This window comes from Salmo trutta, chromosome 21 (assembly GCF_901001165.1).
Source record: "Salmo trutta chromosome 21, fSalTru1.1, whole genome shotgun sequence".
NCBI lineage: Eukaryota > Metazoa > Chordata > Actinopteri > Salmoniformes > Salmonidae > Salmo > Salmo trutta.
Window position 1 is genome coordinate 31,067,614 of NC_042977.1, and position 14,623 is coordinate 31,082,236.

The following is a 14,623-nucleotide window of genomic DNA, read 5'->3' on the forward strand; positions in this document are numbered from 1 at the left end:
AATTTCTCACATTTCAGAAACCAAATATCTCACAGTTGACCTTGTCTGTAGCAGGGCTGCTGGTGTTGCTGTATTAGCTTTGGTCTAATAGGTGTAATGCGCTGTCACGTCTTTGGCTCAGGGGGAATGCATTTCCTTTATCACACACACACACACACACACACACACACACACACACACACACACACACACACACACACACACACAGCAAGGGGAGAGCCCAACAAAACCCCCAGTGCAGTGGTTTACAGAGCAATGCGTGTGACAGGTAACTGTAGACCTGTTTCTAAGTCAGTGGAAGTGTTTCATATGAGAACTGACAGTTTTCCAATTGTATTGTGCTCAAACTGGGATGCTTTTTGACAGATGACACAATGGACAAACAGGCTCACGCATACACATAGGCCTATGCACACACACACACACACACACACACACACACACACACACACACACACACACACACACACACACACACACACACACACACACACACACACAAAATAACAGCTTCAATGCTCCTTGGCATAGATTCTACAAGTGTCTGGAACTCTATTGGAGGGATGCAACACCATTCTTCCACCAGAAATTCCATAATTTGGTGTTTTGTTGATGGTGGTGGAAAACGCTGTCTCAGGAATCGCTCCAGAATCTCCCATAAAAGTTCAATTGGGTTGAGATCTGGTGACTGAGACTGCCGTGGCATATTATTTACATCATTTTCATGCTCATCAAAGCGTTCAGTGACCACTCATGCCCTGTGGATGGGGGTCTATACATGACCCTAAGCATGATGGGATGTTAATTGCTTAATTAACTCAAGAACCACACCTGTGTGGAAGCACCTGCTTTCAATATACTTTGCATCCCTCATTTACTCAAGTGTTTCCATTATTTTGGCAGTTACACGCTCACTCAAAATGATATCACGGCTTTTCAGATGTGGATTTGATGAGGCCTCTTGTGTACTTTGTCCTAAACCATAACAGCCATAATCTCCTATAATAGGCTTCAGTGTTGAAGTCCAAGATCCTGTTCTGTCTACCCTCTCCCTCTCCTTCTCGCTCACTCTCTCTGTACCCCTCTTTCTCTCGCTCTCAAGTTTCTCTCTCCCTCTCCTCTCTCACTCTCTCTCTGTACCCCTCTTTCTCGTGCTCTCAAGTTTCTCTCTCCCTCTCTCTCTCATGTTTCTCTCTCTCTCTCTCTCTGAATCTTTCTCCGTCTCCATGTCTCTCTCTGTCTGTCTCTCTGCTTCTCTCTCTCGCTCTTTCTCCCTGTCTCACGTTTCTCTCTTTTAGAGTGTCTCTAGCCTTGGTCACAGTATTGTTGAAGCAGCGATATACAATTCAAATGAACAAAAGCTACTTCATAAAAGCTGTGCATGAGCGGAAGATGAAATAACACCAAGACACATACATTTACATAACTCAACAGTATCCTTAGGTTACCGCGCATAGGAACAGGCTGGGTATGATTCCATAAGGTTATTATTACTTAATGACGTTTACTTTAATCAGTAGGACAGAGCGTGGGAGCTGGATTTTGTCCAGACCATGCATTTGTTTTTGTTCAATCAGATAAAAAATAATAATGCCAATACAATAGCCCCAATACAATCCAATATTCCTAATACAATCCAATACCTCCAATACAATCCAATAGCCCCAATCAAATACCCCCAATCTAATCCAATAGCCCCAATCTAATCCAATACCTCCAATCCAATACCCCCAATACAATACCTCCAATCCAATAGCCCCAATACAATCCAATACCCCCAATCCAATCCAATAGCCCCAATACAATCCAATAGCCCCAATACAATACCCCCAATACAATCCAATGCCCCCAATCCAATAGCCCCAATACAATCCAATACCCCCAATAAATACCCCCAATACAATCCAATACCCCAGTACATATGCAAGTTGTATAAATGCAAAATGCCGTGGCATAGTGGCAGTGTGGTGTCAGGGTGGGAATGATGCACAGCCACATTCAGATGCTCTTTATCTTTCTGCTGCAGAGTGAAATGTAGAGGAATGAAAGCTGTGCATTTACAGGGGCCCTGAGGAAATATAATACTCCTGCTTTGTGCATGTACTAATGTAATTATGCATAGTTCCCGCTTTGGCTAAAGATTTCTATCCCCCACTAACATAAACATTTGTCTGCAAGAACACCTTTTCATTCTAATATGACCGTTTTATCTGTGTTCCCCCCCCCCCAGTAAAACCAGGGTGAAATGGTAAAATCAGATATTTTTTTAACACATTTAGGATGCACATGCAGATGCATACACACACACACCACATTTTGGAATACAGAGTCTGTGATCTGAGTTTCAAAGAAGCATCTTGTTTGATGTATTTGGAAGATGGACATGAAATAATGTACCCGCTGGTCATTTGGACAACATCAAATGAAAACACTGTAATGTCTGCTTGGACTCTGGCTTATTGTACCTTCATTTGCGACGGGGGCCTGTGGACACAGCTACAGGATTGTCTGATTATAGATTAAAGATGGGTTGATTAGTCAAGTTCTTTCATCTCTCCCAAACTTCGACAACTTCTCATTTGCTACACGAATAGTGTCATCATTGATATGCTGTATCATAGTCTAACCCAAAGTAATGCCCAGTTGGAAAGCTTGATGGCTAGGAAGGTGAATGGTGACATTGAGGGTGCGTGTTCTTTTATCAATGGCATGTGACTGTGTTCCAATAGGGAATGGAGCTGCTCCTAACCCCTCCCCCTCAGAGTATATTCCAGTATTATCCCGCCTCCCAGTCACCATGGGGAAAGAACATAATCACCAGTATATTGGACGGTATTACAATGCACTTCTTCTGAAGATGACAAGGCAAGAAAGCTAATATAACGGACAGATTACTTAGCGATAATGAACCAATATATATGCATCATGCAACAACAAAAAAAACGAAAGTCTTGGGAGAGAAGGGAGGCCCGTATTTTTCATTCATCATTATTTTTGCCTGAGCTACGAACTCATATAGAGGATTCTGACACAAAATTGACACCGTCACATCTTGTACCCTGTCGTGTTGATACTGGTGTTAGAATGGGGGATTTGACTGTGTGCCACTGATTTAATTGTTTACGATAAAGCTACCTCTTAAAGGGATACTTCGGGATTTTGGCAATGAAGCCCTTTATCTACTTCCCCAGAGTCAGATGAACTCATGGATACCATTTCTATGTCACTGTATATAGTATGAAGGAAGTTAGAAGCAGTTTCGCAAGCCAACTAGTTAGCATTAGCACAATGACTGGACATCTATGGGTATCGGCTAGCATGTTAGCAGATACCCATAGACATTCAGTCATTGCTCTAACGGTAGTTAGCAATTGCGCTAGTAAGCAACTTCAAACAGCACGCAGAGAAATAAAAATGGTATCCACGAGTTCATCTGACTCCGGGGAAGTAGATAAAGGGCCTCATTGCCAAAATCCTGAAGTATCCCTTTAAGAGGTAGCTTTATCGTAAACAATTAAATCAGTGGCACACAATCAAATCCCCCTTTCTAACACCAGTATCAACACGACAGGGTACAAGATGTGACGGTGTCAATTTTGTGTCAGAATCCTCTATCAATGTGTTCGTAGCTCAGGCAAAAATAATGATGAATGAAAAATACGGGCCTCCCTTCTCTCCCAAGACTTTAGGGGTTGTTTTTTTGCGAAATCCTGAAGTATCCTTTTAAGACAAGACAAGGTCCACTCCTTTCCAAATTAACTGCGAGTCCGAGAGAGCCTGCTTGTACTGTATGCATGGTCCTGGTCCCTGGTCATCAGCTTTGCATTTCATCTGATTTTCATTACATTTGAAGTGAATGCGAAGCCAAGTTTCCAAATAATATAACAGACCGGTTCAGTGTCTCCCGGCCGGGGCCTGTTGGATCTGGATAGCTCTGTGTAAACGGAGAGGCTGACATTCAAACACCGCGGCAGGGAGCCATGGTGGACTTAGCAGCTCTGCTCCTCTCTGCCCTGCTTTGGCCACGGCCCCCGGTCCTCTCCCTCTCTCACTCCAACGTCTGACAGAGAATTGGCATCTCACATGGTCTAATGAAGTGTATGTCACAGTTAAATGCAGAACTGAGCAGACGTACATTGTCTACTAAGAACAGCTGGGTGGTCAGATTGAAGCAGGACCTACGGGCTGGAAGACCTTACTAGGAAATAATATTTGAATGAAAGTTATTGAGCAGGATCAATCAGATAACTCTCCCTTTGCCATTTTTTTCCATGACTACAGGTCTAAACAGAAGCTTAGCTCTCATCTTGCTCCATGTCTGCACATGAAAGTAAAGGAAAAGTCAGCCATTGCAAACAAGAAAAAATCTCACATTTATTTGATATCAAACAAGAGTTGAATTTTTATATCAGCTGACAATGGGCTCTTACAAAATGAACTTAATCTAAAGCGTGCTGAAAGTCGCACTACCCAACCATTTTTATTTTTCAAATTTTCAATAATTCTGTTAATAAATTAATGTCAAAGGCTGAAATATGTTCGTAATATGCTTGAAATATCGCATTGACACACATGTTTTTATTTTCTTTCAAGTAAAATAAATTACACAATGATCCAATTCACTCCAAATCTGTGCATGGCATGGTGTTAACAACAAATATTACTGCCAAAACGCTTAATTCATGAAAGCAAAAAGCACTTCACAAGCAGAGATGTGAGTATTGTTTCTTATGAGATTTTCAAAAAAGTATATATATTTTATGTTCAAACATACCACATCGAGTCAAGTGAGAGGAAAAAAGACATTTGCACCGTTTGAGCAACCTGTTTTGAGGACAATCTCCTCAACATTGAAAGGTTGTATTATTGGTTGCCACAACATTTGTATTATTTTTCTTTTTTTACACTGTGGTACAGCAAAATATATTTTATTTAGCTGTTACTCTGACAACAGTTAAATGTGCAATAGAGAAAATATAATGCCTGAGTCTGAATTAGTGGTTCTTCATTTGACATTCCTCAATGTGGAGTGAAATGACTCTAGGTTCTGGAGTGGAATCACTCAACAGATCCTCATTCTGGAAATCCCTCCAGGAAAACTTCACCAGTGTTCCTAAAGTTCTAAACCTGGAGTTTGAATTTTTTTCTTCTTCAATATAATACAAATGCAAGCTGGACAGGGATGGCGCCAGACAGACTACTCTCTGACACTTGGAGTGGTCTGTGCATTTCCTTCTCTGTAGTCCCACAGCAGAGCGGAGCAGTTCAAGTCCAAAGGACATTTGTATGTGACTGAGTGTATGTGTGAATAAGCCATTCATCTCCTGCCTACCACCTACAAACATTTCACTTCCTGCTCTGACGGGTCATTGGGAGTGCAGAGGAGGACCAGGAGGAGGACCGGTGAGGGCTGGCAATAGTCTTGACATCAACCAAAGCCCACACACTATCATATGTTCAAACCTGTGCAAAAACACCAGAGAGGTGCTTCCTCTCCTTCCTCCATTCATCTGCTCAGAGGCTAGTAATGAGCTGCATCTGTCCATCCTGGGGGCCCTCTCCCTCAGGTTCACAGTCCTCAGCGCTGGGGGGCACAATGCACCCATCGCTGGTGCCCCGGTGTATGTGATAGTAAGACAGGGGCTGGGGCCCATCGACCAGCTCAGGCATGCTCTTATGGTACAGGTCCTCCCCCTCACTCCTGGGGGAAGGGGACAGGTCGTCGGCTTCATCGGGGGGGTAGGGTGAGGCCGAGGGGGAGTCTCTCAGGTTGGGCATGCTGGTGTACAGGGAGTCTCTGTTATTGTTGGGTGACTGGGAGTCCCCGTCCTCCATCGCCCCCACTGTCTTTGAGCCGTGGCCCCCAGGCCCCTCCACAGCCCTCCTGGGGGCCTTGTGGGCACTGTAGAGCAGGGAGTGAGTCCTCTGGGGCAGGAGGGGGGCCTCTAACGCCTCCTTGTGGTGGGGGTGCAGCAGCAACTCCAGGGTAGGGTGACCTCCTCCAATTACCCCGACTATACTACCTCTCTGGGGGGACGAAGCCTCAGCATGGTCCGCCACTATGGCATCATCCTCGCTGCCGCTTCCACCCCCACAATCCCTATCCCTGTCCCCAGTCACCCTGGTCTGGGGAGGGGCCCGGTCCCTGTCCCTCTCCCTGCTATCCCGGTGGGGGTTGTGGCCCTTAGGGGGCCCGCGGGGCCTCAGGTTGTTGTGAACCAGCTCAGAGATGATCATCTTCTCGAAGGCAGCGTCGTCCAGGCTGAGGCCCCCCAGGTCCCCTGGGCCGCAGACCACACCCCCGACCACACCCCCACCCACAACATCCTCATAGTCATCGTCATGGTCACGCAGGGAGTAGCAGTTGTTAAAGTTTCCGTTGAGGGGGAGGGTGTCCATGGCACTGATGTCCCTGCTGTGGGTCAGAGAGTGCTGCCCTGCAACGAGAGGTACGACACCTGGATTAGATATCACTGATCACTATTTATAAATCAATATTAAATTACAAATCAATACAATACAGTTTGATACTGCTCAGGACACTTCACTGTTAAGTGTTTACAATAATTGCTAACTCGATTTTTATGTTTAAATTTTCATATTTATACATAATATACAGTTCAAGAGGTTCAAATTTGAAATCATTTTCTATCATGTCTGTTCCCATTTTGCATCACCATGTCTGACATTATCATAGCCAATACTGAAGTTATCCTGAACAATATTTGACAAATGACAAAGGAAAAAAAAGAAACATTACACATCCAGCAACAACACACTGATAATGTAGCTAGCCAGGTAGCAACAACATAGCAAGATCAACATATCATAGCACAGGTTATGAGAGAAAAAAATACTGTGGGGGAGGTGGAGGTAGAAAAGAGACAATGAATAAAACATTCATTCCAGCCTTTAAAAAAAGAAAAAAGAAAGAAGGAGTAATGTGGAACACAGACGCAGGGCCACCTTGTTCACCCACTGGGGCCACACAAGCACAGCTCCCTCCCCCCCACACAACCACGACACAGGCACGGTGCAATGACTCACTTTGCCACCACTCACATCAAGTGTGTCTGCTCAGGCTATCTGGCCTAAGAACTGCTGATATGCAACAAAAAAAAGTAAAACATATGCTTTTTATTGCGGCATAAAAAACAAGAAAATCACTGAAATAAGACAAAAGAGGAAGGAGGCCTGGATTCAGTCGGCCCCGCTCAGATTTGGGTCCCCTTAAAAAGTTAACCATTTAACTCGAATTTACAGATTCATCTGAAAGAAAAATTGAAACATTTGAGAAAGCTCTAGAGAAATAATCCTGAGAACAACTGAATCCAGGACTTGGCAGGTGGAAGGGTTTCAGCAGCAAGCAATCACAGCCTCTTTACTGTCTAAAATGGCAAGTACACTATCATATCATTACTCTCTCTCTCTCTCTCTGCTTAGAATGTGATTGAGGGATGATTTGATTTAACAGGTTTCTATCTATCTACTTCTCCCAGATGGGAAGGAAATACTTTGTACACAATAGATCACATTGATAACCTCTTGTGAAGCTCAAAGATTGGCTAGAAGAATGTCGGCAGAAGATGAAGAAGAGGGGGAATAGGAGGATCAGTCTAAATGAGTAAGGGAAGAGGATGAAAAAAAGAGCCGTATTTTGGCAGTTAGTGACTGCCTCGCTTCAAGCTCCGCGAAAGGGGGGAGATTGAAGTTTTAGATTTCAGTTAAATGATTCTGAATAGACCTGACTGTGAGATGGAGGAATAAAATTGGAGCTGGGCTGTGACACACACTGCCGTGGAGATAAGGACCGTCTCTTTCTCTCTTTTGTAGGGAGAAAAGAGTGTAAAAACAGACATCAAAGATTTTTTTTAAAGAGTGAAAGGAGGGAACAGGGAGGGAGGGATGGGGGAGGAGTATGAGGGCAAAGAAAGGGGGTTAGAAAAAAAGACAGAAATAGCGTGAAAACAGCCCCACTGCAGGATTTGCATTTGTTTATGCATGGTCAGTCATTTTAACACAGACAGATATTGTCTACAGGGAGGGGGGTAAGTGATGTGAACAGAATTTAACTGGACACCGCCGGAGCCAGACATCTGCATTCTGGGAAAGATTCCAACGGAGATTCGCCCAAGACGTTCTCTTTACCGTTACTGCATCAAATTAACATCTGCACTGTATTACCTTTGTATTAATACACTTCATAGAAGCCATGTTGATCCTTCAGGATGGGGAGGATCATCTAGAACGACTACAGCAGAAGACATTAGATATAAGCTAACATTTTCAACTTGAGCCTCTTCAATACTTTACACTTTTTTTTATTTCATCTTTATTTAACCAGGTAGGCCAGTTGAGAACAAGTTCTCATTTACAACTGCAACCTGGCCAAGATAAAGCAAAGCAGTGCGACAAAAAACAACAACACAGAGTTACACATGGGATAAACAAACGTACAGTCAATAACACAATAGAAAAATCTGTATACAGTGTGTGCAAATGAAGTAAGGAGGTAAGGCAATAAATAGGCCAATAGTGGCGAAGTAATTACAATGTAGCAATTAACACTGGCGCGATAGATGTGCAGATGAGGATGTGCAAGTAGAAATGCTGGTAGAAATGCTGGTGTGCAAAAGAGCAGAAAAACTTTCACCCAAATCCAGACAGCTGATGTTCTGATAGAGCTGCAAAATCTGGACCTCTACAGATCAGCTGGTCTAGACAATCTGGACCCTCTCTTCCTAAAATTATCTGCCGCCATTGTTGCAACCCCTATTACTAGTCTTTTCAATCTCTCTTTCGTATCGTCTGAGATTCTTAAAGATTGGAAAACGGCTGCGGTCATCCCCCTCTTCAAAGGGGGAGACACTCTAGACCCAAACTGTTACAGACCTATATCCATCCTGCCCTGACTTTTTAAAGTCTTCGAAAGCCAAGTGAACAAACAGATCACCAACCATTTCGAATCCCACCGTACCTTCTTCGCTATGCAATCCGGATTCCGAGCTGGTCACAGGTGCACCTCAGCCATGCTCAAGGTCCTAAACGATATCATAACAGCCATCAATAAAAGACAGTACTGTGCAGCCGTCTTCATCGACCTGGCCAAGGCTTTCGACTCGGTCAATCACCGCATTCTTATCGGCAGACTCAACCGCCTTGGTTTCTCAAATAACTGCCTCGCCTGGTTCACTAACTACTTCTCACTAACTAGAGTTCAGTGTGTCAAATCGGAGGGCCTGTTGTCCGGACCTCTGGCAGTCTCTATGGGGGTGCCACAGGGTTCAATTCTAGGGCCAACTCTTTTCTCTGTATATATAAATGATGTCACTCTTGCTGCTGGTGATTCTCTGATCCACCTCTATGCAGACAACACCATTCTGTATACATCTGGCCCTTCTTTGGACACTAACGTGTTAACTAACCTCCAAACTAGCTTCAATGCCATACAACACTCCTTCCGTGGCCTCCAACTGCTCTTAAATGCTAGTAAAATGAAATGCATGCTCTTCAACCGATTGCCGCCCGTCTAGCATCACTACTCTGGACGGTTCTGACTTACAATATGTGGACAACTATAAAAACCTAAGTGTCTGGCTAGACTGTAAACTCTCCTTCCAGACTCATATTAAGCATCAATCCAAAATTACATCTAGAATCGGCTTCCAATTTCGCAACAAAGCCTTCTTCACTCATGCTGCCAAACATACCCTCGTAAAACTGACCATCCTACCGATCCTTGACTTCGGCGATGTCATCTACAAAAAAGGCTCCAACACTCTACTCAGCAAATTGGATGCAGTCTATCACAGTGCCATCCGTTTTGTCACCAAAGCCCCATATACTACCCACCACTGCGACCTGTATGCCCTCTTTGGCTGGCCCTCGCTACATATTCGTTGCCAAACCCACTGGCTCCAGATCATCTATAAGTCTTTGCTAGGTAAAGCTCCGCCTTATCTCAGCTCACTGGTCACCATAGCAACACCCACCCGTAGCATGCGCTCCAGCAGGTATATTTCACTGGTCATCCCCAAAGCCAACACCTACTTTAGCCGCCTTTCCTTCCAGTTCTCTGCTGCCAATGACTGGAACGAATTGCAAAAATCACTTAAGTTGGAGACTTATATTTCCCTCTCTAACTTTAAGCATCAGCTGTCAGAGCAGCTCACCGATCGCTGGGTGATTCATCATTATATACCTAAGCCTGGGAATTGCCAGGGATTTCACGATACGATATTATCACGATACTTAGGTGCCGATACAATATGTATTACGATTCTCACGATTCTATATGTATTGGGATTTGATACTTCGATTTTATTGCGAATCGATATTTCAAACATATTACTCCCCATATGTCTGCTGCAGAGGGACAAGACAGAGCCATGAGAAAACACGTTCTGATCAGTTCTGCTGCAGGTACAGCCAAGTAGCACAAAAATAATACTGCGATATTGTCAAAATGATACGATGCAATATATCGTCAAAAATAATATCCTGATATGTAACTGTATACATTCCCCCCTCCCCCCATATAACACTACTTGACATCTGTCTGTCAGGAAGTTACACCCAAACCAGTCAACATCTATTTAGGTAAATTCCTAAGTATTTCATGTCTTTCAACTGTTTGTCATTAATAATGTTTGAGTGCTTTCATTTTCTTTAACTGTGAGTCATTAATGAAAGTATCTGTAGTGTTTGAGGATGCAGGTATGTGGACTATCTCCCTTATGATTGGCTGTGTCTTTCATGTATTTCCATGATTCATCTGCCTGTAGAGAGGACTGGCTGATGATGTGCTTTGGCAGGTCATGGGATGATCACACTGACGCGTACAATAACCTGTTAATTAGACTCCGTCACTGTTCATTTATTACCACCGCTCAACTAGAATAAGTTATCTTATACTGTAATTACCTATGATGACTGTGCATTTTAATGTCTCAAAAGCATTGTTTGCTTGCACGTGGCGTGGGGGTATTTGTAGATTCTAGATACATTTGTGGTGTTTTGATTATGGTCATTGGTATATTGATGGTAATGAAATAGCAACGATATCATGAAAAGTCTGATTTCTGTGACAATCTGTTCATGTTATGTTCCGAACTCTTTCCAACCTCCAGAAAAAAAAGGCAGATGATTTGCCTTAAGTGTTCTCAGTGTGAAGCGAGCGAAACTGGAGACCTGCCAAATCCGAGCGAACAACTACAGTTTCTGTATGTTCTCCTGTATCCTTCTCTTCCCTTCTTCCCCCCTTCCCTCCCTCCACACATTCATCCTGGCGCTGCTTCCTTTCCTTCCATCCTCTCCTCTTTCATCATCAAATGCCTCTGCATATCTGAGGGGTATAATTCTGCCTGCATTGCGTCTTGTACTCCTGTGTTTTTTATTCCTTTATTCTGCTTCCTCCTTTAGTCTGATGGAGAACGAATCTGGTTCACGCTACAGACACTGACAAAATTAAAATCAAACTGGGATCCGGGTTTGTAGTCAAGACATTTTTTTTTATAATGCCATTGAACCTGCTGTAAATGTAGCATCAACAGGTGTAGGAGGAGAATGGTAAATAATAAGATATAATATACACTGCTCAAAAAAATAAAGGGAACACTTAAACAACACAATGTAACTCCAAGTCAATCACACTTCTGTGAAATCAAACTGTCCACTTAGGAAGCAACACTGATTGACAATAAATTTCACATGCTGTTGTGCAAATGGAATAGACAACAGGTGGAAATTATAGGCAGTTAGCAAGAAACCCCCAATAAAGGAGTGGTTCTGCAGGTGGGGACCACAGACCACTTCTCAGTTCCTATGCTTCCTGGCTGATGTTTTGGTCACTTTTGAATGCTGGCGGTGCTTTCACTCTAGTGGTGGCATGAGACTGAGTCTAAAACCCACACAAGTGGCTCAGGTAGTGCAGCTCATCCAGGATGGCACATCAATGCGAGCTATGGCGGCAAGAAGGTTTGCTGTGTCTGTCAGCGTAGTGTCCAGAGCATGGAGGCGCTACCAGGAGACAGGCCAGTACATCAGGAGACGTGGAGGAGGCCGTAGGAGGGCAACAACCCAGCAGCAGGACCGCTACCTCCGCATTTGTGCAAGGAGGAGCAGGAGAAGCACTGCCAGAGCCCTGCAAAATGCTTACAGCCCAACACCGTGCAGGACGTTTGGCATTTGCCAGAGAACACCAAGATTGGCAAATTTGCCACTGGTGCCCTGTGCTCTTCACAGATGAAAGCAGGTTCACACTGAGCACGTGACAGATGTGATAGAGTCTGAAGACGCCGTGGAGAACGTTCTGCTGCCTGCAACATCCTCCAGCATGACCGGCTTGGCGGTGGGTCAGTCATGGTGTGGGGTGGCATTTCTTTGGGGGGGGCCGCACAGCCCTCCATGTGCTCGCCAGAGGTAGCCTGACTGCCATTAGGTACTGAGATGAGATCCTCAGACCCCTTGTGAGACCATATGCTGGTGCGGTTGGCCCTGGGTTCCTCCTAATGCAAGACAATGCTAGACCTCATGTGGCTGGAGTGTGTCAGCAGTTCCTGCAAGAGGAAGGCATTGATGCTATGGACTGGCCCGCCCGTTCCCCAGACCTGAATCCAATTGAGCACATCTGGGACATCATGTCTCGCTCCATCCACCAACGCCACGTTGCACCACAGACTGTCCAGGAGTTGGCGGATGCTTTAGTCCAGGTCTGGGAGGAGATCCCTCAGGAGACCATCCGCCACCTCATCAGGAGCATGCCCAGGCGTTGTAGGGAGGTCATACAGGCACGTGGAGGCCACACACACTACTGAGCCTCATTTCGACTTGTTTTAAGGACATTACATCAAAGTTGGATCAGCCTGTAGTGTGGTTTTCCACTTTAATTTTGAGTGTGACTCCAAATCCAGACCTCCATGGGTTGATAAATTGGATTTCCATTGATTCTTTTTGTGGGATTTTGTTGTCAGCACATTCAACTATGTAAAGAAAAAAGTATTTAATAAGATTATTTCTTTCATTCAGATCTAGGATGTGTTGTTTAAGTGTTCCCTTTATTTTTTGGAGCAGTGTATAAACAGAATAAATGCATCTGATTTCCATTAAATGACTGTTGGAGTAGTCTTGATAAGAGAGCACTGACCTTTCTCAACCGCATCTGGTTGGGTGTTACAAAGCACAGCTTGTATACTAGATAACAATGAAATAAAGATCCGCGGTAATGAGAGGAGAGGAAGGGCAACCCCACAATCGACAGCAAGACTTCTCAACACATGCTGTGTAGGGGCCACAACCCCACAAACAACTGCTATTACAATTAGTTTCAAACACACACACACTAAAACAAAACAAAGTGTGTCCACAAGGCACCCTATTCCCTATATAGTGCACTCATTTTGACTAGAGTCAAACTTATCAAGGTAGGGAATATGGTTCCATTTCAGACACAGAGAAAGAAAAATCAACATAGGGAGAAAGGTTAGAGGTCACCATGCACCTGGTGGGTGAAATGCCGGAGGGGAGGGGGCGTTGCACACCACCGTCTCTGCCAGCAGGTTGTTATAGGGGTTGTTAGGGTCGTGGGCTCGGAGCAGAGGGTTAGTTAGGAGGTAGTTGCCAGTCATTCCTGTAAGAAGGAAGGAAAGAGTGAGGGAGGGAGGAAAGAAAGACGAGGCAGGATAGTGAGAAAGAGAGGAGAAAAAGGGAGAGAGGGTATGTTAAGAGGTAGTTGTCAGTCAACCCTGTAAGAATGGTGGGAGAGAAGGGGGACAGAGTGAGAGAGGGAGACAGTGAGTGAGAGAGTGAGACAGTGAGTGAAAAAGGGACACTGTGTGAGAGTGAAAGAGGGAGACTGTGTGAGAGTGAAAGAGGGAGACTGTGTGAGAGTGAGAGAGGGAGACTGTGTGAGAGTGAGACTGTGTGAGAGTGAGAGCGGGAGACTGTGTGAGAGTGAGAGAGGGAGACTGTGTGAGAGTGAAAGAGGGAGACTGTGTGAGAGTGAAAGAGGGAGACTGTGTGAGAGTGAAAGAGGGAGACTGTGTGAGAGTGAGAGAGGGAGACTGTGTGAGAGTGAGAGAGGGAGACTGTGTGAGAGTGAGAGAGGGAGACTGTGTGAGAGTGAGAGAGGGAGACTGTGTGAGAGTGAGAGAGGGAGACTGTGTGAGAGTGAGAGAGGGAGACTGTGTGAGAGTGAGATGGAGACTGTGTGAGAGTGAGAGGGAGACTGTGTGAGAGTGAGAGAGGGAGACTGTGTGAGAGTGAGAGAGGGAGACTGTGTGAGAGTGAGAGAGGGAGACTGTGTGAGAGTGAGAGAGGGAGACTGTGTGAGAGTGAGATGGAGACTGTGTGAGAGTGAAAGAGGGAGACTGTGTGAGAGTGAGAGAGGGAGACTGTGTGAGAGGGAGACTGTGTGAGAGTGAGAGAGGGAGACTGTGTGAGAGTGAGAGAGGGAGACTGTGTGAGAGTGAGAGAGGGAGACTGTGTGAGAGTGAGACTGTGTGAGAGTGAGAGGGAGACTGTGTGAGAGTGAGAGGGAGACTGTGTGAGAGTGTGAGGGAGACTGTGTGAGAGTGAGAGGGAGACTGTGTGAGAGTGAGAGAGGGAGACTGTGTGAGAGTGAGAG

General features: G+C 44.8%; 2 protein-coding genes across 4 annotated transcripts in view; both read right to left on the reverse strand.

Annotated features, from left to right (window-relative positions):
* Positions 1 to 4,349: 4,349 nt before the first annotated feature.
* The window catches only part of LOC115157155 (adhesion G protein-coupled receptor L2), a gene marked incomplete in the record, with an annotated part of 129,492 nt that continues 119,218 nt past the window's right edge, over positions 4,350 to 14,623 (reverse strand). Inside the window, 1 exon segment of the mRNA XM_029705153.1 lies at positions 4,350 to 5,446.
* Positions 4,355 to 13,797, reverse strand: LOC115157156 (adhesion G protein-coupled receptor L2). 3 transcript variants are annotated; one of them, XM_029705155.1, is made up of 2 exons: positions 13,499 to 13,797; positions 4,355 to 6,437 (listed from the first exon to the last, which is right to left on the reverse strand). In XM_029705155.1, the coding sequence occupies exons 1-2, from the start codon at positions 13,623 to 13,625 to the stop codon at positions 5,515 to 5,517; spliced, it is 1,050 nt and encodes a 349-aa protein (XP_029561015.1). In that variant the 5' UTR covers positions 13,626 to 13,797; the 3' UTR covers positions 4,355 to 5,514. The 3 variants fall into 3 exon arrangements, with proteins under 3 accessions (XP_029561015.1, XP_029561017.1, XP_029561016.1); XM_029705157.1 differs by lacking the exon at positions 13,499 to 13,797 and adding an exon at positions 7,063 to 8,140; XM_029705156.1 differs by lacking the exon at positions 13,499 to 13,797 and adding an exon at positions 7,048 to 8,140.